Source organism: Bubalus kerabau, chromosome 5, assembly GCF_029407905.1.
Source record: "Bubalus kerabau isolate K-KA32 ecotype Philippines breed swamp buffalo chromosome 5, PCC_UOA_SB_1v2, whole genome shotgun sequence".
NCBI classification, from domain to species: Eukaryota; Metazoa; Chordata; class Mammalia; order Artiodactyla; family Bovidae; genus Bubalus; species Bubalus kerabau.
Window position 1 is genome coordinate 83,044,028 of NC_073628.1, and position 26,397 is coordinate 83,070,424.

The window sequence follows — 26,397 nt, forward strand, 5'->3', positions numbered from 1 at the left end:
CACTTGCAAGGGAGATCACTGGAAGAGTAATATTCCCAGGGACGTAGGTTTCAGGGGTCAGAAACTCAGACACAAGATCAAGATTCACGGGGCCCAGGGCTTCCCACTTTGGCTTCTGTCCTCATTACCACACAGGAGCCTCAGGTGACTCTAACTAGAAGAGGCCATCCTGTTAAATTCCTACTGGATACGGGAGCCACTTTCTCAACCCTCCTGTGTAATCCGGGTCCTCCTTCTACTAAGTCAGCTACTAAAGGTGGCATTTCTGGAAAGCCAATTACAAAACTCTTTACACAACGGTTGAGTTGTAACTGGGATTCTCTTTTTTCTCATGTGTATATGTGCCTGTGCTCAGTCGTGTCCACCTCTCCGACTCTACGACCCCTTGGACTGCAGCCCGCCAGACTCCTCTGTCCAAGGGATTTTCCAGGGAAGAATACAGGAGGGGGTTGCCATTTCCTCCTCCAGGGCATCTCCCCCACTCAGGGATCGAGCTTGCATCTTTTGCAATTGCCTGCATTAGCAGGCTGATTCTTTTCTACTGTGCCACCTGGGTATCCAAGTGAGCACAGGGCGCCTGGCGTGCTTGGCGTGGGGTGAAGGGCCGTGGCAGCAAAACTCCACGAATTGAAGAAGGGGGAGAGTGATCAGCCGAGGCCGGGTGATCTGCTCCTCCCATGGGGAGGCCGAAGGATCCCCCACACTCCATCCACTAGGGATGCAGCATCCTTCCCCAAAGTTCTGATGGGGAGACCCTCCTCGAGGGCCCGGGCGCTGGAAGTGGGGCTAAGGACACCAGTCGGGCACATCAGGGACGGCCGTGGCCCCTCACTTCCACCCCCCCTCCCCAGGGGTGGCGGTATAGGCATGGTAGCCAGCCGGTGACCTGTGCACACTTGGACGAGCGCACCGCAGGGGGCTTCGCGCCGGGGGCTTAGGCGCTCTTCCTGGTCCAGCACGCGACAACATCAGCGGACAGAAGGAGGCAAAGGGCAATGGAGACGGGGCAAGGCGGGCCGGGGAAGCGAGAAGCACCAGGGCGCAGGCCCAGGGATCAGAGGATAGGACGAACGAGGCACAAATGGAGTGCTGCCACGTAGCCCACGTGGCATAGATGCAGCAGAGGCATAGAACCGACAGTGGAGGTGGGGTGGCCGCCAGCTACTGCGAGGGGCCCGGAAGCCATTCTGAATGACCTGGAAGCGAAGCTGTTTCTGCGTCACGCCACCGAATCTGACCGCAAGAAACCTCCAGCGCAGGAGCGCTCCCCTGGCACCCAGGATGTCTATTGCCCTTCCTGGCCCCCATGGAGCTCCCCTATCGGGGCTTGAGCCGACCACCGCCAACACCCAGAGCCACAAGTGGCCCGGGAGAGCACTCTCCAGCCATGTACCGGTGCCTCCACAGCCCTCACGTGCAACTTGTTGTGCCCAGCTTCCCCCCTCGGGGACCGAGGGCACTTCTGTGCCCGGAGACACCACCAGCCATGGAGGCCAGGGAAGGACACCACATGAGGCGAGACGGGTTAGGTCCTAAACAGGGTAAGGGGGCACTGGGCGGTCACCGGTGTGGGGCAGGCCGGGAGCGGGGAAAAGCTGGAAGTGACGGGGAAGAGCAATAAACATGCACAGGGAGGGCCGGGGGACAGGGGCACGCGCGCTGTCTGGTGATCACAAAGACTGAGTCACGGCCGGCCACCTAGTTTTCAAGTAGGAATATTGCTATTTTTAAACAAAAACACGTCCACACCTGTTAAAGGATTTTGAGAGGCAGGTTGGAACCGCTGACCCTTATGTATACTATCAGCTGATTGAGTAGAATGATTTGAATTTGTTTCATGAATATAAAGATATTTTGCTGCATTGTTTTCCAAACATATACTACAGATTTACACTCCAAATAGTAACAGAGATGAATTTCAGGTGTTTAATACATTCATCACCTTTGGGTAATTTTTTTCTTTTTTGTTTTATTCATCCTGTTGAGTATGTAATGGGTCCTAATTTTCTTGAATACATATGTTTCCTGATGACTAATGATATTATGCAAGTAAGCTTTTGGGTCATCACTTTTTTTGGCCAAACTTTTGTTGGGTTATTTGCCGTATTAGTACATTAAACTTCTTAATAATTGGGACTATGAGTCTTTTCTTAGAATAATATATATTTCAAATAAGTTTCTTCATACTTTGGCCTGTGTATTTACTCAGAAAATGCATTTGGTAAGCAGAAGTTCTTATTCATAATATATTTCAGTTCCTTTTATTTTCCTGTGTAGTTATTACTTTTCAAATCCTGGATAAGAAATAATTCCTACTCCAAGATTTTGAAAATGTTTCCTTATGCTTTATCTTCTAAGAGACAATTCTATTTTTATTTGCACTTATCTCTATAATCTATCTAGAATATATTTCTGTGTTCAGGGTGAGGTTGCTGTTGTTGTTTAGTCACTAAGTCCAACTCTTTGTGACCCCATGGCCTATAGCCCTCCAACCTCCTCTGTCCATGTAATTTTCCAGGCAAGAATACTGGAATGGGTTGCCATTTCCTCCTCCAAGGGATCTTCCCAACCCAGCAATAGAACCTGTGTCCCCTGTCTCCTGCTTGGCAGGTGGATCATTACCACTGAGCCACCTGGGAAGCCCTTAGTATGAGGTAGGTGGTTACATTATTATTATTTTTTGTGTGTGCTTATTTAAACAAACTCATTCAATTTCTTAAAAATAGTAGAATTTCCTCTCACTTCACTGCAGTGGAACATTTCTTACACATAACATAACTTTGTAAAGTATTAATATATGTTTGTCTGTCTTCTGTTTTACTGGCCATTTGTTTTTCTTCCTCTTTTTATACTAAGGCTTCACAATCTTATTTACCAATGGTTTATAAGAGCCTTGATATCTGGTGGTAAATGATGATGATACCAGCAGTTGATATACCAGGCTCCTGTGTCCCTGGGATTCTCCAGGCAAGAACACTGGAGTGGGTTGCCATTTCCTTCTCCAATGCATGAGAGTGAAAAATGAAAATGAAGTCGCTCAGTCGTGTCTGACTCTCAGCCACCCCATGGACTGCAACCTACCAGGCTCCTCCGTCCATGGAATTTTCCAGGCAAGAGTCCTGGAGTGGGGTGCCATTGCCTTCTCCGAAAATTGTGTTTACTAATCTTGATAATAAAAAAAACTACTTAATCAGATGGTTGTATTGACGGCTATGATGATGTATGTTAATGTTTTGCAAAATACAATATTCTCTGAAAATGTATGTATGTATATACACTCTTGAGAGTCCCTTGAACTCTCAAGATCTTGAGAGCTCAAGGAGATCCAACTAGTCCATCCTAAAGGAAATCAGCCCTGAATATTCTTTGGAAGGACTGATGCTGAGGCTGAAGCTCTAATACTTTGGCCACCTGATGGCGGAGCACCGACTAATTGGAAAAGGCCCTGATATTGGGAAGGATGGAAAGCAGGAGGAGAAGGGGACAAAAGCGGATGAGATGGTAGGATGGCATCACTGACTCGATGGACATGCGTTTGAGCAAGCTCCAGGAGTTGGTCATGGACAGGGAAGCCTCATGTGCTGCACTCCACGGGATTACAAGGAGTTAGACATGACAGACAGAGAAGGCAATGGCACCCCACTCCAGTACTCTTGCCTGGAAAATCCCATGGATGGAGGAGCCTGGTAGGCTGCAGTCCATGGGGTCAGTAAGAGTCTGACAGGACTGAGTGACTTCACTTTCACTTTTCCCTTTCATGCATTGGGGAAGGAAATGGCAACCCACTCCAGTGTTCTTGCCTGGAGAATCCCAGGGACCGGGAAGTCTGCTGGGCTGCCGTCTTGGGGTCGCACAGAGTCGGACACAACTGAAGCGACTTAGCAGCAGTACCGGCAAACATGACAGAACAACTGAACCAAACTGATACATCAGTTCGGTTCAGTTCAGTCACTCAGTCGTGTCTGACTCTTTATGACCGCATGAACTGCAGCACGCTAGGCCTCCCTGTCCATCACCAACTGCTGGAGTTTACCCAAACTCATGTCCATTACACAGGCCTCTAGGGTTTCCCAGGTGGTTTAGCCTGCCAAGCAGGCTGACCCGCTTCAGTCTGCGGGTTGGGAAGATCCCTGGAGAAGGAAACGGTAACCCTCCTCAGTCTTCTTGCCTGGGAAATCCCATGGACAGAGAAACCTAGGGGGCTGTAGTGCATGGGATCACCAATGAGTTGGACATGACTTACTGACAAAACAAGGAACGGAAGGGTCCTCTAATCTCCCCAAAGGAGGGAGAAGGGGTGGAAGAGAGATGGGAGGTAAGCAGGTTGACAGGAGTCTATCAAAGTTACAACTCATTCTCAGGGCCTTCTTTCCCAATCCAAACTAGAAATTTCAAGCCAATGAACATTTGAAATTACATTATAATATTGCTACTCTCAGGATTAAAATGGAGAACTTAAATTCAGATAGATGTGTTTTCTGCATTTCCAAGAAATTAGAGACTCTGAGCGTGCCCACAGAAGATGTTCTTTGGCCCAAAACCTATAGCATGATTCCAGAAGAGTACAAGGGATAAGTTTTGTGGTTGTTGCTGTTGTTTGCCACTGAATTACATTGACTTCCACTCTCCCAGTTCCGTGCAAAATAAACCATTGCCATCCTCTAACCTAACCAGATTAGACAACGTATTCCAGATTCCAGCTTTAAGGGTCTCTTTCCTGGAATCACTTCTGTAGCATATGGTTTCTATTTTTTCTCTTTTTATCCTGGATTAATTTTTCAAGAAAACAAATTATTATATACTTGGTCATATTCATTCTCATATAACTTAACATCCATGTAGTTGTGTAATTTTTCTTCTCATTACTCCTTCAAATACAAATTTAAATGTAAATATTTATGGGGTAAATCTTCTGAAGAGGAAAGTGTATGAGAAACATACATATATATACACACACACACACACACACACACTCACATATGTATATACAGATGTGTAAAGTCAAAGAAAGAAAGGGAAGTCACTCAGTCGTGTCCGACTCTTTGCGACCGTATAGACTGTAGCCTACCAGGTTTCACCGTCCATGGGATTTTCCAGGCAAGAATATAGGAGTGGGTTGCTATTTCCATCTCCAGGAGATCTTCCCGACCGAGGCATTGAACCCAGGTCGCCCGCATTGCAGGCAGAAGCTTTATCGTCTGAGCCACCAGGGATAGACAGATGTATATATATGTGTATATTCACACACACAAATATATGAATTATCCCCTGATATTTGAAGGTGATCTAGTTGATAAAAATTTTTATCCTAGCCTTCTTTTTTTGTGATTTTTCAAGAAGTTTCATTGGAATGTGGTTGCTTTTCAATGCTGTGTTAGTTTCTAATGTATAGCAATGTGAATCAGCATACGTATATATACATCCCCTCCCTTTTGTACTTCCTTGTTATTCAGCTCATCCCAGAGCATTAAGTAGAGTTCCCTGTGCTGTAACATTCTCACTAGGCATGTTTTTAAAATACATAAAATATTGCATTATATAACTACTGAGCAGTCTGATGGCTAGCCCAATCCTTGTCAGAGTCTCAGATGCAGTCCTTGGGAATATCAGCCTGTTGTGGGTTGTGGGTGGGGAAACAGTTGCAGGCAAGACCCGAACTTGTACATATCTTTTCTAGTTTATGCACAAATGAGTGCCCAATAAAAGACAGCTACATGATGTCATGAAACTGATAAAGATCATTTTTCATTACTTCCATGTCCAGCTTCCCCAAAGGGCAATTCCATTCATGGGACTGGAGAGATACTGAATTCATGGTGACTTAGAAGGAAAGGAATAAGAAAGTTGAATGTCCACAGACGTGTGGTTAGTTGAAACCAACATTCATCTCTTCTGATAATGACCTGTGAACACATAGGCTAGGTGTCAAATCTTGTGAAAGAAAAAGATCACAATTATCCTGGGGAACCAGAGAGAAATAAGAGGTCAATGGAAGCATTCCACACTATTCTATTTAATGCATATTCAGTATTCACTGCAACACTGATGCTAATTTTTCCGACCTAAGAGACTCTTTTGTGAACATTTTTGTCCTTAAGCCTTTATATAAAAGCAATTCTAGGGTATATACCTGAAAGTGGAGTTTTGGGATCATGTACAAGGGCATCTTAAACTTTCTCAGATATTAGCCAAATGTAATCTAAAGTACCGTAAAATATTTCTATTTAAATGCAAGCAGTGTGTTAGAGTTTCCTTTACATTTTTATAAGAGAATAATATTTTAGACTATTTTAAATCAATATTAAATAAGTGTATAGTGGTATCATCGTCCTTGTTGTTCAGTCGCTCAGTTGTGTCTGACTTTTTGCAACCCCATGGACTGCAGCATGCCAGGCTTCCCTGTCCTTCACCATCTCCTGTAGCTTACTAAAACTCAGGTCCATTGAGTTGACGATACCATCCAACCGTCTCGTCCTCTGTTGTCCCCTTCTCTTCCTGCTTTCAAACTTTCCCAGAATCAGGGTCTTTTCTAAGAAGTCAGCTCTTCACATCATGTGGCCAAAGTAGTGGAGCTTCAGCTTCAGCATCAGTCCTCCAATGAATATTCAGGACTGATTTCCTTTAGGATTGACTTACTTGATATTCTTGAAGTCTTCTCCAATGCCACAGTTCAAAAACATCAATTCTTCAGCACTCAGCCTTAACAATTAGTATTTTAGACTATTGTAACTCCATTTTATAGGTGGACAAAGGTATCATATAATCTTTTAATTTGAATATTCCTGATCATCAATGCAATTGATTATTCTTTTATTTGTTTTCTGACTATTTTGATTATTCTTCTGCAGATTACCTGCCAGTCCAAAGTTTTCATCAATTATGCTCTTGGTCTTTTCCCTTTTTGTGTGTGCACATTTAATGTGTATCTTTGAGACTAACATTGGTGATTTAGTTACATTGCATATTTGTCATAGTATTTAAGGTCAATTTTAAAAAAAATAAAATCTTTTCTTCTGTGTGTGTGCTTAGTCACTCAGTCGAGTCTGACTCTTTGTGACCCCATGGGCTGTAGGCTGCCAGGGTCCTCGGTCTATGGGGATTCTCCAAGCAAGAATACTGGAGTGGGCTGTCATGCCCTGCTCCAGGGGATCTTCCCAAACCACGGATTGAACCCAGGTCTCCCGCACTGCAGGCAGATTCTTTAGCATCTGAGCCACCAGGAAAGCCAGTGTTGTTTTATATTTTAGATGTCTAGTAGGTGGAGTCCCCCTTTGTACTTCTCTCTTTTTGATTGGAATGATGTTTATTTTGGAGATTATTTAGGAAAAATAATTTCTATCAGTGATATTGTTACTGTAGACTTATCACCTTTATTTTTGCATGAGCACATTTTTGTTTTAAACTTCAATGTTACTTCTGAGCAATTTCAAAGTGGTTTATTAATATTTTCTGTGTTATATTATTCTTATGATTTTTCATTTTCTGATCACTTTTTTCGCGTTTTTATATTCAGAATTTATAGAGAACTAACTTGGCATTTTTATTTAATTTATTTAATAAATCTTTTTATTCCTTAACACATTCTATCTATCTATCTATCTATCTATGTATCTATCTATCTATCTAACCTTTTGGCCATACTAAGTGACATGCGGGATTTTAGTTACCCAACGAGAGATCGAACCTGTGCCGCTTCAGTGGAAGCTGAGAGACCTAACCACTGGATCTCCAGGGAAATCCCTAACACCTGGCATGTTTTTAATTTGCTTGTTTATTTAATTAATTTATTTTTAAAGACGGATATTTGCTTTTCCGAATTTGTTGGTTTCTGCCAAACATCAACATGAATCAGCCATAGGTATACATATGTCCTTTCCCTCTTGAACCTCCCTCCCCAAACCACCCCTCTAGGTTGATGCAGAGCCCCTTTTTGAGTTCCCTGAGCCATACAGCAAACTAGCTATCTATTTTACACGTGGTAATGTGAGTTTCCATGTTACTCTCTCAATATATCCCACCCTCTCCCTCCTCCCTTCTCCCCATTTCCATAAGTCTGTTCTCTATGTCTGTGTCTGCATTGCTGCTCTGAAAATATTTCCATCAGTACCATCTTTCTAGATTTCATATATATGTGTTCAGTTCCGTTCAGTTCAGTCGCTCAGCAGTGTCCGACTCTTTGCGACCCCATGAATTGCAGCACGCCAGGCCTCCCTGTTTATCACCAACTCCCGGAGTTGACTCAAACTCATGTCCATCAAGTCGGTGATGTCATCCAGCCATCTCATCCTCTGTGGTCCCTTTCCCCTCCTGCCCCCAATCCCTCCCAGCATCAGAGTCTTTTCCAATGAGTCAACTCTTCGCATGAGGTGGCCAAAGTACTGGAGTTGCATCTTTAGCATCATTCCTTCCAAAGAACACCCAGGACTGGTATCCTTTAGAATGGACTGGTTGGATCTCCTTGCAGTCCAAGGGACTCTCAAGAGTCTTCTCCAACACCACAGTTCAAAAGCATCAATTCTTCGGCGCTCAGCTTTCTTCACAGCCCAACTCTCACATCCATACATGACCACTGGAAAAACCATAGCCTTGACTAGACGGACCTTTGTTGGCAAAGTAATGACTCTGCTTTTGAATATGGTATCTAGGTTGGTCATAAATTTTCTCCCAAGGAGTAAGCGTCGTTTAAATTCATGGCTGCAGTCACCATCTGCAGTGATTTTGGAGCCCCCCAAAATAAAGTCTGACACTATTTCCACTGTTTCCCCATCTGTTTCCCATGAACTGATGGGACCAGATACCATGATCTTCGTTTTCTGAATGTTAAGCTTTAAGCCAACTTTTTACTCTCCTATTTCACTTTCATCAAGAGGCTTTTTAGTTCCTCTTCACTTTCTGCCCTAAGGGTGATGTCATCTGCATATCTGAGGTTATTGATATTTCTCCCGGCAATCTTGATTCCAGCTTGTGCTTCTTCCAGCCCAGCGTTTCTCATGATGTACTGTGTATATAAGTTAAATAAGCAGGGTGACAATATACAGCCTTGACGTACTCCTTTTCCTCTTTGAAACCAGTCTGTTGTTCCATGTCTAGTTCTAACTGTGGCTTCCTCACCTGCATATAGGTTTCTCAAGAGGCAGGTCAGATGGTCTGGTATTCCCATCTCTTTCAGAATTTTCCACTGTTTATTGTGATCCACACAGTGTTAGGATACCATATTTATCTTTCTCTTTCTGACTTGCTTCACTCTGTAATAGGCTCTAGGTTTATTCACTTCATTAGAAAGGACTCAGGTGTTCCTTTTATGACAGAATAATCTTCCGTTGTATATATGTACCACAGCTTCTTTATCTAGTCATCTGTCCATAGACATCTAGATTGCTTCCATATTCTGGCTATTGTAAATAGTACTCTAATAAACAGTGGCGTACATGTGTCTTTTTCAATTTCTCTAACCTGGCATGTTTTTAATAAGCTTTATTTGTGGTAAATAAGAACTATAAAATAATTAATAAAACGTATTCAGAGTTTGTTACTTTTTACAGTCTATTTTTAACTCTCATGCAATATATATATATGTATATATAAATATTGAAGCATAGTTAGAAAATGAACATTTACCAGTAATTTCAAGAACTACCAAAGTATTATTAGTATTGAATCTAGATGTCTGATCTAGTGTAGTTTAATTTCACTCTATTTTATTCCATAGTTTATTACTCATTTAAATGTCAGTTATGCTTTCAGATATAATTTTGAACATCATTTTTAGACTTATTTCAAGACTTTGAAATGTTGCTCTTTACAGATTAATTTGATCAGAAATCAATTTTTAGCTGTCAACTTCATTTGGATTTTCAAGATTGCCTTTCTTATTGTTTTGTTTTAACTTTTGTTGAGAGTTCATTGTCAGCAAGAGCTTTTGGATTTTTTATTTTTCTTTTCTTCTGTTTGGCATTTTGAAATTAAGTAGCTCATAAGGAATTCCAGCTTTAAGACATGTTTGAGAGAGTGATTGCTAAGTCACACAGTCGTGTCCAACCCTTAGTGTCCCCATGAACTGTGCCCACCAGGCTGCTCTGTCCATGGAATTTTCCAGGCAAGAGGACTGGAGTGGGCTGACATTTCCTCCTCCAGGGGATCTTCCCAATCCAGGGAGATATGTTTAGTAGTATTTAATTATTTTCCCTTCTTTTATTCACTGATAGAAGTGGAAATACTGACTTCGAGTATTAAGTTAACCTGAGGTCCCCATAATCCTAACAATAAATTGGCACACCAACCAAGAAGGAGCAAAACTCATGTGATAGTCAAACTCCTTGTTCTCGGATTTATTTCATATATGAACCCAACCGTCCTTGTTAGCTTTCTTCATGTTTATAGTTGCTCTGATTTTAAATAAAGGGCAACATCAAAGCTAGAAAAAACTTTCTGTACTGTGCCAGTTGTTTGGGCTGAGTTTCAGAACGGCTTCAGAATCCGATAGAAAAAGCAATTTTCAATTATTGGAAATAAGTACGATATACTTTCACAATATAATAGGTAGCCTACACTGTATACAAAGGGTCATTCTATGTCATATTGCCTTCTAATTTATGATTTTGAGGAACCACCGAGAATTTTTATGCAGTTAATGACATTTTAATCTATGCTGATTTATTTAGATTAGAAAATGTTACGTTTTCTAGTTTTGTGGATAACTTCTCAATAGCATTGCTTGTGTGATCATATGTACTCGTATGTATAGTATATCAGCAACTTCATTTTTTAGTTTGAACTGTTTCTGTTACATATATTTTATTTCCTTTTTTCTTTTGGAACAATTACAGTGACATAAAAATTAACTTACTTAAATTTACAAAATGCGTTATAGGAACCAGAAAACTGGTGCCTCTCACTGTGGCCTGTACAGACAGGACTGGAGATTGAAATGCTATGAGGAACTGATATTCTTTGGGAAGATTCAGCGTAAGCTTTTATCTATCATTAGTGTTCATGTCATAAGTGTATTCAGCTATTCATGAATTCTGTGTTTGTTCCACAGTAAGAACTACCTAGTCAAATACCTTACCTTTATGACTAAGAAACACAAGGATCCGACTTGTGACATTTGTTACAAACTGTCACAAGTTGGAAAGCATTCTTAAGATGATAAAAATTTACAAGTAAATGGATACAGTTCTTTGACATTAAGCATTGTAAAACTGTAAACTTAAACTGTAAAACTCCTACATTACCAGTTGAAAAGTATATTCGAGTTTAAGAACTGTGTTATAATGTTAACCTAATTATTTCTTACATAATCCAGTGGCCTGTAGTTGGATTACTTCCATCAGATAATTCAGGTTTAAGAAAACATAATTTAGCAATGGACTGGAATATATAATGGCTGCTTCTATGTACTATTCTGCTTGAGTGCATGCTGTGTGTTTGATTGTGACACCAAGGACAGCAGCCTTCCGGGCTCCTCTGTCCGTGGATGTTTCCAGCAAGAAGACTGAAGTGAGTTACCACTTCCTCCTCCAGGGGATCTTCCTGACCTAGGGATTAACCCCAGTTCTCCTGTGTCTCTTGCATTGGCAGGCAGATTCTTTACCACTGACCCACCTGAGAACTTCGTTCATTACTTGCAACAGTGCCGATCTACGCAAAACAAATTACACACCCTCATTATCCTAAACTAATGTCAGCCATGACGTCTCCGGAATAACAGCGTTTAACTTTCTTAAGGAAATTAGGTGTGACAGCAATGCAGCTTTCCCTTACCAAGCAATAAATAAGAGCTTGTTTTATTTTGGTTAGTCTGTGTGACTTCAAAAAGCAAAAGTTAAAAATATTCCATAAAATGATTATTTTCTACATTATATAGATGTTCTGAAATAAAAGTTCTAGTCAGTACTTTTTATGCATATCAGAAGATGGAATGTAAACAAAATTTGCACTTGAAGGTGGAAGATTAACTATATTAATTTAGATCCACAAAATGTGTTTTCTAAGTGTGAATGAGTGTTATCCAATTTTTATGTTTCTTTCTATAAAAATGAGATTTCTTGTTTTAAAATCTGCTCTTGGATACGTGCCTTACTCCTTTTCATAGAATTAATGTGGTTTGCATCATTTCTCAGACAGGACTCTTGGTGTCTCTTTCTTTCATCTGGACTGGTGTGAGTCCATACCTTTTGTAAGGTCTGTATAGACACAGGACTCTTACAGAAAAGTACAGTCTAGTTCGCTCTGTAGAGAAAAACAAGTGATGTTCTTTCTGTTCTTCTTGGTCACATTTCTGTCTTATATCAGAAAGTTTGGGTTCATATTCTGATCAAAAGAAGTGATATTTATTATGTCTTATCAGTTATTTTATTCTTTACTATAAAAGTACATTTAATTACACTTAACAAACTTACCTGCTCACCTATTTTCTGTATTGAAATCTAATTCTGTAATTTCTTTTGTATATTTTCCCTTGTGTACAGGAATAATAAGAATTACATTTACACTCATTAGATGTAGCAACTAGTTGAAACACACACACATAATTTTTTCTTCACAACAGTTTTATGAAATAGATGTTATTATGTCTCAGTTAAGGAAGACAAGATAGGAAAAGGATGACTAACCACTCCTAGGATACAGACCAAGTAAATGGTAAACTAAAGATTCATCCTCAAACAGCCTAATTTCAGAGTTCATATCTTTTAAAATTTATTTTCTATCTCACATAGCATTTTTAGTAATTTCTTCATTAAAATTGTATATAACATAAAACAAAGTAATTGTTCCAAACAACTGACCGTGTACTTCAGTTCAGTTCAGTTCAGTTCATTTGCGCAGTCCTGTCTGACTCTTTGTGACCCCATGAACTGCAGCTTGCCAGGCTTCCCTGTCCATCACCACCTCCCAGAGCTTGCTCAAGCTCATGTCCATCGAGTCGGTGATGGCAGTGGCACTGAGTAACCTCTCTCTCTGCCAGTAGTGCTTCGAGCCCCATTAGATCTGCTGACCCGTGGGACTTTAGTGGCAGAGCAGTTGCAGCTGGTGCCCCTGGGCGTCCAGTCCGCTGCAGTCTTCCTGTCTGACTGCTGCGTGTAGACATTAAGCTTCAGCTCGGTGCTGAATATTCTCTGACTCTTAATGAGTATTGCTTGTACATGTGAGTAGAAATAGGATGTTTAAATTATTTTGCATCTTCTTCTTCTTCTTATTTATACTTCTATTCCTGTTTATCATGAGGCAAGATACTCTGACCTACCAAGGCACAAAGTCAGGCACGTGTGACAGTGCTCCATTATCAAATGGAAGTGGGAATGAAGGAGACAGGGCTTGAGCAGGGCTGAGGAAAAGTAGCTTGTGTGAAGGAGGTAGCTCACATCCCCATGGCTCCAACTCATATATCACATTCTTGAGCCCAGGAAAGACAGTACTGTGGGATATAAAGAGACCACCTAAAGCTGACAGCTGGGGCCATCTAGTTTCTGTCTGGGGGTACCTCTAAAGGACAGGGCTGAACGGAGGCTCGACCAGGAGACTTGTCACAGAGCACAGCCAAGAGCAGACCTCAGCACAGCCGTACCTGTGAGCTATTACTCTGCACCCTGTTACCAGGCAGCAAGTCCTGTTCAGCCATTTTCAATGGGCTCCTCCCCCCAAGGAAGCAACTGTCAGTGAGTGACTGTTAGTGGGGACAACCAGGCAAGGTCAGCGGAGCAGGGGTTGTCACGTGGATAGTGAGGTAAGAGTCAATCCTGGCCTCCCCTCCAGGATGCTCCAGTTCATCCAGCCTCAGACCAATGGTGATCTGGGGGCATCAGGGCACATGTGGGGGTCTGTGTCCTGTTGACCCTCCAGAGCCCTCACTGCGGCCTCTACTGGCCGTGGCCAGGCCTTGAGGAGGCAGTGACCCTCTCCCCGCCTCTGCCACCTCCTGGCAGCACCATCTGCCCTGGATACCATCTGCAAGACCTGCTCCCACACCCCCCACATGGCTGGCCTGAGGAGCCGGAGGGCCAGTTGCGTTTGGCGCCTGGCTCCCTCAGCAATGACAGCTGAGCAGGGTCTGAGGACCCAGCGCTGAGGGCGCTGCCAGCTGAGCTCTCACTCTGCCAGAACTGGACCCTGGAGGGTAAGCCATGCCTCAGGACCTGCCCTTTCTTGTCAGAACAGAAACTAACACTCATGAGGTATTTACGGGAACAGTTACCTGACCCTGACCTGGCCCCCAGATCTAGAGCTCTGACAGCAAGATGTTTAAACACCTCACCATGCTCCTGCCTCAGCTTTCTAGGAAAGGGCTTCCCTGAGAGCTTTCAGGCAGTTTGGGGTTTTTAAGGCATGAGCCACTCCTCTCCTTGCAGGGCCCTCAGTACGTCTTTCTGGGCTCCACACCCTGACCTTCTGTTGTTGTTTAGCCTTCCTGTAAGTTGGGCATAGGGACTTGTTTTTCAGTAAAAGGCAGAGCTTCAGTCAGGGTAATTGCCTGTTTGCTTTTGCCTTTAAGGCGAAATGCCAAATGACCAGCTCGATACCAATTCATGAAATGTGGCCAATGGTTTGGTGGAATGATTAGCGGCACAATTGTAAGATTCATGGAAAAAGAATCTTGAAGATGGTCTGTAGGTAGATGTCTTTAGAAACAGGATAGGAAGATATTTGTGTTCCATGTGAATTAGTAAAAAGAAAACCAACCAACCAAACAAACACACACACAAAAAAGAGGTACTTTAGCAATCAAGTGACTAAGATGGCTTCTCCTATGAATGTCTGTGAGCATCCTGTTCAGCCACCTCTGTCTTTGCTCAGTGACTCATGAACAAAGCAGCTCTGGTGACAAGGATGGGATCAGCATGAGGTTACCAACGCTGAATTCTACCCCCAAGGCTGGCCTAGCTGTTGACTCTGTTGAGTGTCCTTATCCCCAAAATGGAGACTGACCCTGAGTTCACTGAGGTGATCAGCCAGCTACCTGGTGGCAGGCTGACTACATCAAATCCCTTTCTTTATCCAAGTGGGTAACATCTTGCTTTCCTTACTCAGAAAATGAATTTGCTTTCCTTGTCCACAGTGCTTCCCCCTAGACTACCATGACTGCTATATCCACGGTCATGGTTTCCCACACAGCTTTGCTTCTGAAGTAAATCCTGCAGAATTCCCTTTCTAGTGTGTTTCTCCATCAGGTAGGCTGTAAGAGCTACAGTCCTGTGAAACTTCAAGGAGGCTTTGAAATAACTATTTTATAGTGCACACAAACACACACCTCCTAATGACCTAGTTACACACTCATCTTTGCACTGCTGTGTAGGAGTTTTGAGGCTGCAATGAAATTTATTTAATGAATCAGGCCTAAGAAGTCAATTTGATTAAAAGATATATCATCTTGGGTGGGCCAAATTTAATTAATCCAAAGGCCTTTAAAAGACGGTGTGTGCGTGTTAGTCGCTAAGATGTGTCTGAATCTTTTGTGACCCCATGAATGAAAGCCCACCAGGCTCCTCTGTTCATGGGGTTTCCCAGCCAAGAATCCTGAAGCAGATTGCTATTTCCTTTTCTAGGGGATCTTCCTGATGCAGGGATCAACCCAGGTCTCCTGTATTAGCAGGTGGCTTCCTTAGCCTTGAGCCACATTGGAAATTCTGTTAAAAAAGGATAGACCCTTTTTATGTCCAAAGATTCCAGGCTTCATTTCATATAGTTTCCAGTCATGAGTTTTAGCTCCTGGCTATATGCCTTGCCAAAGTTCTCTTCTTTAATCAGCTACCAGAAATGGGTGAACCAGTCCCTTGTAATAAGTATTGCTTCTTTTATTGAATTTCTGTGCACAAAAGTAATTCATGTTATTAGAGATTATTTCTAACCCAAGAAGCACTTTTGTTAATTACATTTCTTTATTTTTGATTATAATTTTTACAACTGATGGACCAATGTTGTCACCTGATGATTCAGTAAGCACCATAATTTATGTTAGGCATCACTCTTCCTGTTGCACAGTTTTGTGGGTTTTGACAAATGCATCATGCCATGTGTCCACCATTGTAATATTGTATAGATAGTTTTAGGACCCTAAAGACCCCTGGGCTCCACTTATTCTTCCTCTTTCTCCTCCCCTTGCACCAAACTTCTGGCAGTCCCTGATCTTTTCAACACCTGTAGAGCTTTGCCTTTTCCAGAATGTCATATAGGTGAAAGCATGCCTTTTGATTCAGGATTTTGAGAATGACTTCTTTCACTTAGTAATAGTTCTTTAAACCTTCTCCATTTCTTTCAAGGCTCAGTAACTCATTCCTTTACCTACCAAATACTAATCTGTTGTATGAATGCATCACAGTTTATTCACTTACTGAAGGACAACTTGATTCCTTCCAATTTTGGGCAATTATGAATAAAGTTGCTCTGAACATCTGGGTGGAAGCTTTCATGTTTTCAGTGCATTTGGATAATTAGCTAGGAGTGTGATTGCGGTATGACATGATAGGTAGCCTATATTTAGCTTCATAAGAAGCCCATAAAGTGCTTGTACCGTTTTACATTCCAACAACAGTTAATAACTTGAGTTCCTTTTGCTCTGTATCTTCACCAATATTTGGGATTTTCTGTTTATTGGAGTTTAACCACTCTGATAATTGGCGTAGTGGTATCTGCTTTTAAAAGAAATGAATTTTTCATTCTTTCTTACTTTACTTTAGACCTTATTTTTGTATTTATTTGTTTATTTAGTAGTGTAGCTGTAGTGTAGTACCTGAAAACGTTAATCCTAGAACCTGGTTTCTTAGGTTCAAATTCCAACTCTACCTTTTACTCCTTGGTGACATAGGTTAGCTATTTAACATGTGCTTCAATAACTTTATGGGTTTCCACAGTAAAGAGCTCAGATGCTAAAGAATCCACCTGCAGTGTACAAGACCTGGGTTTGTACCCTGGGTCTGGAAGATCCCCTGGAGAAGGGAATGGCAGCCCACTCCAGTATTCTTTGGTGAATCCAGTATACAGAGGTTTTAGTCCATGGGGTCACCAAGAGTTGGACAGGAATAAGTGACTTTCACTTTTTTCAGTAGCCTGAATGATAAGCTATACCTCACAGAGTTGTTACAGTAATTAGGTTTAGATTATTCTGGAACATATAAATAGCAATGAGTATCTGGCCCGTCCTAAACTCTTTTATTATTTAATTGTATAAAATAACTTCATTTTTTGTCGAGAGGAAGCCATTTAGAAGGTAAATAATTCCAAATATAGGTAGAATAATGGTAATTATTTTAATTTTAAATTAATTTTAAGGAAAACTTTCACATACTGAGAACATTCCTCCATTGCTGCAGCATTACCATATTCAGTTATGACTCCACTATTTAAATTGTAATTCAGTCACTTCACAGTTGTAGGTCTTTTCACAAACCTTCAATATTGAGAAGGGCAGCCTAAAGAGTTCTTCTTTATTTAATGAAGGGGAAAAGGATGCATTTTAACCCCCACTATTTTGTAATTTTGTTTGATCATGGCTTTGACTTGATGAAACTGAGTTCAGTATAATAAATGAAATTGCAAGTTCAAGGTTTTGATCCTATATTTATTGTTAAATTTTAGCAATCAGAATCCAGCAACACACTAAAAAGATCATACACCATGACCAAGTGGGCTTTATCCCAGGGATGCAAGGATTCGTCAATATCTGCAAATCAATGTAACACACCCCAACATTGCAGCTCAACAGACAGGAGGGTCATAGGTCTCTATCATTGAAAGCTGACGTGAGAAATATGTGATGCCAGGTACTCACTAATGGATTTAATTATGATACAAATACCATAATAAGTGAAGGAGTAGGAAATCTCGCGTGTTGCAGTCCATGGAGTCACAAAGAGTCCGACATGACTTAGTGGCTGAACAACAAGAAACTGTATTTTAATAAGTTTTCTTCAATTTTACTCTGGCTAATGCGCTTGCAAATAGGAATACGCACATATCTGTATGTGTTCAGGGGTCTGGGTGTCTCAGGGGGATCCCAAGCTGATAGCAGTCTGGCATGACTTCTAGCCCCTCACACTGTTACCATTACAAGATTAGTCATTATAATATATACTCTCATATCATTGAGCAAAACATCCAAAAGCTTTGATTTGTTGTCATTGTCGTATTTGTCCTTCATTAAAATGTAGAATTGTAAAGTATGTGTTAATAAAAGATATTATCAAGAATGATGAGGGATTCTTTTTACTGCTTGGTTTATTCAGAGTTTCTTCATGAATAAACCACAATGTAAAATGATTAGCAGTGCATGTCTACCAGATCAAAAGATTTTCTTTTGTTTATTTTTGCCTTTCTATCAAGAGTTAATAAGCAAGAACTAGGACTTGACGAAAAGGGCCTTAAGAGTCCCCACACTTTGTATAAACTTCAGACATTTTTAAAAACTAATTTGTCTTGGAGTACAGTTGCTTTACAATGTTGTGTTAGTTTCTGCTGCACAGCAAAGTGAATCTGTTACATATATACACTCATTTTTGACTCTCTCTCTCTCTCTCTCTCTATATATATATATATATATAAAAATTATGGAGTATTGACAGAGGAGCCTGATGGATTACAGTCAATGGGGTCACAAAGATTTGGGCACGACTGATTGACTAAGCACAGCACATAGAGTATTGAATAGAGTTCCCTGTGTTGTATACTAGAGCCTTATTAGTTGTCTACTTTGTATATAAGTGTATAACTATAAATCCCAATCTCCCAATTTATTCCAGACACTTTTTCTTGATCTCCTTGTTCTTTGACCATCTACTTCAGAAGGTGTGTCAATTCCTTCTCTACCATGATGGTATGTGAACATTTTACAACCCAGGAATGTCTTTCTCGAGAACCTGTGAGCCCGCCTTCCTAAAAGTGATCATCTGAAAAATGGGTCCCTTTATCCCAGTCTGTGTAGAAAGGCGGAAGCTTCATTTCCACAAGTGCCAATGACTAAGCACAGATGGGAACCTTGAGGCTGAGGGCCTGTGTTATGTTCTCATTAGCTCACTCAGTGTTTACAAATCCCCCGATCCCAGTCACTTGTTTCAGGGGAGTTGAGTTCAATCTTTCTCCTTCCAGTAGTCTCAACCTTTATCACAATGTCTTGAATAAAGTTTTCCTTGCCTATTTAACTCTTTCCAGTGCAATGTTTTTGGGAGGATCTGTGGCTCCTTTCTATTAACTAAATAGCTAAAGAAAACTCTTACTCTCAAAACCCATAATGATAGGTGCTTCAGTCAGTTAGGGGTGCAGTAACAGAATACCTTGGATGAGGGTGCTTATACAATAATTATTTGTTTCTCATAGTCTAAAGGTTGAGAGTCAAGGTCAGGATTCAGCACGGTCAGGTTCTGGTGAATGTGTCTTCCTTAGATTTTGCCACCTTCTCATTTATCTTCATGTGGCAGAAAGAAAGGACGAGCTTTATTCCTCTTTTTAGAAAGATGATAATGTCATGGGGACTCCACCCTCATGATGTAATTACCTCCCAAAGGCCCCACCTCCTGGGACCCTCTCACTGGTGGTTAGGGTTTCAACATATAAATTTATGTGGGGACAGAGAGATTTAGTCCATAACAATAATAGCTCACACTACTTATAGTCAGCAGAATTTAGTTAGGATATTCGAGGTACTATGCGCTTAACAGAGTGATATTCTCTAAGTTGGTCCCATTTCCTTGTTTTACATAATTTATCCTGTTTAATTATTAGAAATATTCACCAACTTTTATAAATAGTTCTTGAATCAACTGTAGGAAAACTTGCAAAAAGTCCAATATGTTGCTTGGTCAAAGAAATACAAATAGACTTGGCAAATTGGAGCTGTAGTAAAACTCAGTGAATTCTCCATCATTGAAATCATTAATAGGACATACCAAATTTAATCACAAATTCTTTTAAAGTTCTTTAACTAACATGAATTGAACGTGCCCCTCTTTTCTCAGAAAACAACTGCAAGTTCATTATCTGATGAATAGACACATTGTAAATGAAATTTGTTAAAATGACTTAATCATTGATATACCACCATTATCACTTCCAAAATGTTTTCAGGTTTTTGAGACATAAATGATCACATGTGCTTTACAGAACACGCAGTTCCATTTATGACTTCATCAGGATATTTCTACTCTATATCATTTCTGGGGGAAATTTTCTATCATTACCCTAAAAAATTAATTAGTCCATTTTGACAAACATCTTTAGAAACATTTAGAATTGTTTAATAGAAAAGTTGTCTTTAAACACCTGCTGTTATTTTCCTAGTTATTAAAATATTTTTAAAGGAGTACTTGGCCCTTAATAAAAGTATTAATCATACCATCCTTCCCCTTTTCCTTCTCACAACCAAAATAACAAAAATATTTAAATTACTGATGTTTTTGAAACTAAATGTCTTCATGATAGAAGTAAAAGTAACCATAGTACAAAGACAGTGATGGGACTTCCTTTGTGGCCCAGGGGTTCAGAATCTGCCTGCCAGTGCAGAGGACATGGATCTGATCCCTGGTCTGGGAAGATCCCACATGCCGCTGAGCAACTAGCCCGTGCACCACAGCTACTCACCCAGGACCCTAGAGCCTGCGAGTTACAGCTACTGAAGCCTGTACACCTAGAGCCTATGCTCCACAACAAGAGACAGGTCCCTACTCAGGACAGCTAGAGACAAGACAAGCATGACAAGGAAGACCTAGCATAGACAAAAACAAATAAACAAAAATTAAAAAAAAAATTAAAGATAGTAATAAATTGAAAACATGCTTGCAACACACGACAGAAATGTTCATTTTTGTGAGAAGAATTTACAGGGATCCAAATAAAGAGTACAAGTGGATACATTAGGTGTGAAACTTAATTTTGTTTATAAGATTAAATCTTAGGCTTTGTTTCTTCTAGGAAAGCCTGGGGACTCAGAAGGAGTAGAAATGGGTAGAGGAGGCTGTACTAGGGGAGGGGTGGGCGCACAGTCAATATTGTAAGACCTTCAGTGGGACCCTTAGCCTAGGGTTAGAGGTCATGCTCCACCAACAGGAAACCTGTCAGCAGTCCTCACCAGAGTTTGATGAGTCTGGGACAGAGGCCTGTCCATGCGCTATCCAACCCTCAGGCCTCAGGGCAGATGGGTGAGATGGGGGCCCAGGCCAGTTTGGGGACTGTGTCCCACAGAGTCCCAGAGCCCTTGCCATGGGTGCCCACAGGCCAGATCCAGGCCACAAAGCAGCTGAAGTGAAAGTGAAAGTCGCTCAGTAGTGTCTGACTCTTTGCGACCCCATGGACTATACAGTCCATGGCATTCTCCAGGCCAGAATGCTGGATTGGGTAGCCTTTCCCTTCTGCAGGGGTTCTTCCCAACACAAAGCAGTGAACCTCTCCCCAGTCCCTGCCTCCATGACCTATAAGCTGCAGAGGACGATCTGGGCATGGTCCCCAGAGCCCTGGGCAGCTGGAGGATATGACCCTGGCTACTAAGGACAGAGTTTCCCAGCTCCTGTTCTCCATTCACGTTTCCACACTTGGTCCAGCATTGATTGGTTGTCCACCCCCAGGAGGTGGCAGGAGGTTAGGTTGGTGTGCAAGGATCTAACACGTCATTTCAGGCTTGCCTCTGTGGTTGGGACTTCTTTCAAAGAGAGTAATTGTTGTGAAGTAAAGATTAACCCAGTTGGAAATTGCTACAAGTGTGTCTCTGCAGCTTAAATGAAGAGCCTGAGGCCCGGCTGAGTCCTAGGCGCCAGGACCCAGAGAGATGAAAGTTGGATGGGGTCTGGGACTTGGCTCTGAGGTGCTGCCCGCTGAGACCTGCCCCCTCAGCCAGGGCCAGGCACTGGACATAGGACCCCGACTGGGTGCCGGATACCCTGCACGCCCAGGACCCCGTCCTCCTGGCCTGGGCCTGGACCCCAGAGGTAGAGGGTGGTGCCTGGGACCTGATGCTTGCTTTTCAGAACTGAGAGTAGCATTTGTTTGGGGGGGGAGGTTTACAGCAACATTAGGGCTTCCCTCTTGGCTCCATCGGTAAAGAACCTGTCTGCAGTGCAGGGGACCTGGGTTTGATTCTTGGGTTGGGAAGGTCCCCTGGAGAAGGCAATGGCAACCCACTGCACTATTCTTGCCTGGAGAATCCCATGGACAGAGGAGCGCGGCAGGCTACAGTCCATGGGGCCGCAAGAGTCGGACTTGACTCAGCGACTAAACCACCACCGCTACCACAAGAACATCATGACCTGACCATGACCTGACCTCAAGAGCAAAGACTCTGACCCCAGAAGTAGCCAGGCCACTCCCTCAGCGTTCCTAGAAAAGTGTTTTGCTGAACGTTTTCTGGGTGCTCAGCTTTTTTTGGTTGTCTGTCTTTTCTCCTTGTGTGGCCCTGCAGTAAGGCTTTCTCTCCTCCCTGTGTGTTAGGAGCACAAACTTGTGATCAGTACCAAGATGATATTCTCATCAATAATAGAATCTCTTTATTCTCAATGTGTTAGATTTGTCCCTCCTCACCCTGAAATGTTCACTATCAGCTATACTTGGGGACAGAACATTTTAATTCATATAAATTATTTTCATAATCAGAGAGGAATGTGTGAGCCTGAGATTCAATTTTTGAAATAAAATGGTTACTCTGAAAAGCCAAACTTGTCCATGAAATGACAGTAGCAGTTGGACAGTGGCAGTTGGACTCATCCTGTGCAGAGTCCAGTTAATTCTGAAGGTTCTGTGATGTGTGGTCGCCATGGTAATGTGGTGATACACATTCTGCATTCAGTGTGTTTTCGAGCTGAGAGCTTCATGTATGGTGGCAAAGAGAAATGGGTAACCTGAATTGTTTGGGAGGTAAGTTCCCACTGATCCTCTGAAGGCTGCTCCTTCAAATGGGCTGGTTAATCTTTACTGATGAACTTTCCTCATCTTTTTTTTATTATTTTTCTTTTCCATCACTCTAACTTATCTACAGAGTTATAACTGTGTTTTATAGTTTTGTATTATTCCTTAAATTATATTTTGATTCTCCTGTCAGCTGGCTGCCTTAAATATCTTCCTAGATTTCCAATTTCCCAATGCCAGTTTTGTACACCAGAAACAGATGAAAAGAACTAACAGAGGAGACCCATGATGTCTCCCCAACATCGGACATTATAGTAAAGGGAATTACATCTCAACTGTTCTCAAATGCTGCTGCCCAAATCTACAAACACTAGCAGTGTAAATCTAGAGACTTAAAAAGGAAAGAAACTGGAATTTACTGGTAGGATTCCCATGGGTGATGTGGGCTGGATCATTGTTTGTCTGTTGCCAAGGAGTTTAGTGAGATGGCATAGTGCTATTGGGTTGGTAGGAATAACATTTGGTCACTGAGGGAAGAAGAGCCTGTCTGTTGATCCTCAAGGAGAATCTAGGGTTACGGTCTCCAGGCTGTGAGGATGGAGATGATTTTCAAAAAGAATATGGGGCTCTGTTGTCTTCCACTACAGGGTCTAGAGCATGATGAGAAGTTGATAGAGTCAGAATTTTAGTGGAGAAAGATTGAACTCCTGCCCATTCTTAGCTAGCACTTGGTCCAGGCTGCTCAAATAAGTGTTCAGATCAGCTGTGAGACTTGGAGCATCTCAGACTTAGTTAAGCCACCAAAGGCCAGCACAGAGCCCACCTCCCAAGTTAACTCACATTAACTGCTCATCCAGACTTGCTCAAGTTAAAGGGAAGTTAATTCTTGGTAGAACCATCATGTGGCCTTTGGTTTAGACGGTTCTGAGCTCTGAGCCAACTTGTTGGCCAAACAGACCGCTGGTCACTTAGCACGGTGAACTGGGCTTTGGGAAGGCTGCTCGTGAGACGGTTGAGTGTGTGAAGAAGCTTTGGAGGATGGACAGACTTGGAATCCTGTGGTCTTTCTGAGGGGCTTTGCTCAGAGGAAACTTGTATTTTGGATCAGGAACTGAGATATAGGCATGAGTGGTAGGAGGAGGATTTGAGCTCTTTTTAAGGCTGAGGCATCTTCTTCAGGGCATCAGCTCTTATCCACAGAAAACTAGGGGCAGGATAATTTGAGTTGGAGGTAGGGTTGAGGTCCTGGGTAAGGGGTTTTAGCACAGGTCTCAGGGGTGCAGGCATCTGTGTCCTCAGGGAACCATCTACAATCCTGCCCCAGGTTCACTATTTATTATTGTGTGACCCTTGGAAAATCACTTCCTCTCTCTAAATTTCAACACCATCTAATGTAACATATGGATTACAGCCCACACTTTGTCCACCCTTCCTCTTGAACAGGGCTGAGTGTCCGAAGAGGTGCTAATAGATACTCTCCATGAGCTATAAAAACTTGTTTCGGTGAAAAAGCTAAGGAATAAGCTTCCATCCCCACTTATTGGAGCCATCAAAATGTCCTCTCTGCTTTCAACCACTACTGAAGCTCCATCTTATTCTTGCCATCATTCAAGGTTGAACATTTAACAGAGAAATTATGAAGCACCAGTCATTTACTTTTGTATTTATTTATCTGTCTGTCTATCATTTATTTATTTGGCTGGATCGGGTCTTAGTTGTGGCATGTGGGATCTTTATCACATTGTGCAGATCTTTCGTTGCAGGGCACTGACTCTCTACTTGGGGTGCTTGACCTCAGTAGTTGCAACAGGTGGGCTTAATTGCTCAGAGACATGTGGAACCAGAGTTTGCCGAGCAGAAATCAAACCCCATCCCCTGTGTTGAGAGGCAGATTCTTACCCACTGGACTGCCCGGGAAGTCCCTCCTTTATGTTTCTAATATTTTACCTGTATTTAATCATTCTTGGCCTCATAATACTAAAAATAGGCCATGTTAACATTTCTCCAACTCAGGACAGGGAACTGAGGCAAAGAGGGATCCATATGTCTTTCCCAAGTACCTGCTTCTCCTAAATGTGATTTGAATCCAGTCCATCAGGCATGGTAACCATGCTTTGCTGAGCTTCTAGATCTCAGTTAAATAGAGATATTTGCACACACAGCCAGTCTGTTGGATGTTTTCAGTGCACATCAAACTGCAGAACTTCCTAAGTCCACCTTGGATTCAGGAGGCCTTGCGAGGCATCTGGTGAGGAAGGGGACCAGAGGATTGAATTATGGATCAATTATTATTAGTTCCTGGGTGGTCCTCTGCCGGCAACATGTCGACAGCTCTCATCATTTCACAGGAAGTCTCATCCAGAAGGAGAGAAGGAACACCCCTAAAATGTCAAGAACATCAAAAAGCAGCTGGTTGAAGAGAGTTTCGTTTTGGCCACATAATAGGGTGCACCCTATAACTGACTCAACTGAAGGTACTGTGGAAATTTTCTCATGAAGTTCATTCAAGAATGATAATTGTAGTATGTTCAGGGCCTGATATTTAAGAAAAAAAAAAACCAGAAATATTAAGCAATGTCCTTTTATTTCATGTGTTCAAATGGAAACTATATCAGTTGGTACTGCTTTAACTATGAAAGGAAAGATGCATTTTAAATTCAACATTTGGTACATGCTTAAAAGTGGAAATGGTCTCTAGCTATGGTTTGGACATTAGCTAATGTTTTAACACTAGCTGTGATGTGTTCCCCCCGAAGTCATGTTTCAGGATTTCTTTAAATCATTAGACTTTATTTAAAGCAGGATTACATTGACATAAAAGTTGTATGGATTAGACAGAAAATTCCAATATCATATCACTTCAGTTTCGGCTATCAAATTCTACTCACAGATAACATATCTATGCTACATTTTTTACAATTAGTGAGAAAATATATTTTTAGTAATTCAAAGTCTAACATTGTTAGTTCACCTAACATTCACACTGTGTATTGTTATATTCAGTGATATTTTAAATATGCACATTTAAATTATAGGACCATACAGACATCTACACACTAATGTTCACAGTGTATTATTAGTAGTTAAATACTAGAAACAACCCAAAGACCATCATGTGATGAATGGATAAATGAAATGTGGTATGTACTCAGAATGGAATACTATCCCGCCATAAAAATGAATTCAGGATTGAAATATGCTATAAAATGGATGGACGATTAATACAAACATTTATTATAGTTAGTGAAATAAGGCAGGCACAGAAAGACAAATATTGCATGATTCCACTGGGTTAAGGTACACAGAATAGGCTAACTCATGGAAGCTGGAAATGGAAATTACCAAAGTGAGGAGGCAATGGAGAAGGTGGATTATGACTTAAAGGGTACAGAGGTTATATTGGATCTGATGAAAAAGATGTAGATGGTGTTGATAGGTACATTAAATTGTGAATATAGAAAAATCAAGATTGCCGCAAGAAATATCAATAACCTCAGATATGCAGATGAGACCACCCTTATGGCAGAAACTGAAGAAGAACTAAAGAGTCTCTTGAGGAAAGTGAAAGAGGAGAGTGAA

General features: G+C 41.6%; 1 protein-coding gene across 1 annotated transcript in view; it reads left to right on the forward strand.

Annotated features, from left to right (window-relative positions):
* The first annotated feature begins 1,254 nt into the window (after nucleotides 1–1,254).
* The window catches only part of LOC129654256 (uncharacterized), a 32,095-nt gene continuing 6,952 nt past the window's right edge, over nucleotides 1,255–26,397 (forward strand). The window contains exons 1-2 of the mRNA XM_055583764.1: nucleotides 1,255–1,541; nucleotides 25,167–25,292. Of these exons, the coding sequence (XP_055439739.1) occupies nucleotides 1,307–1,541; nucleotides 25,167–25,292 (361 nt within the window). The 5' untranslated portion in view covers nucleotides 1,255–1,306. The remainder of the gene's footprint in view (nucleotides 1,542–25,166; nucleotides 25,293–26,397) is intronic.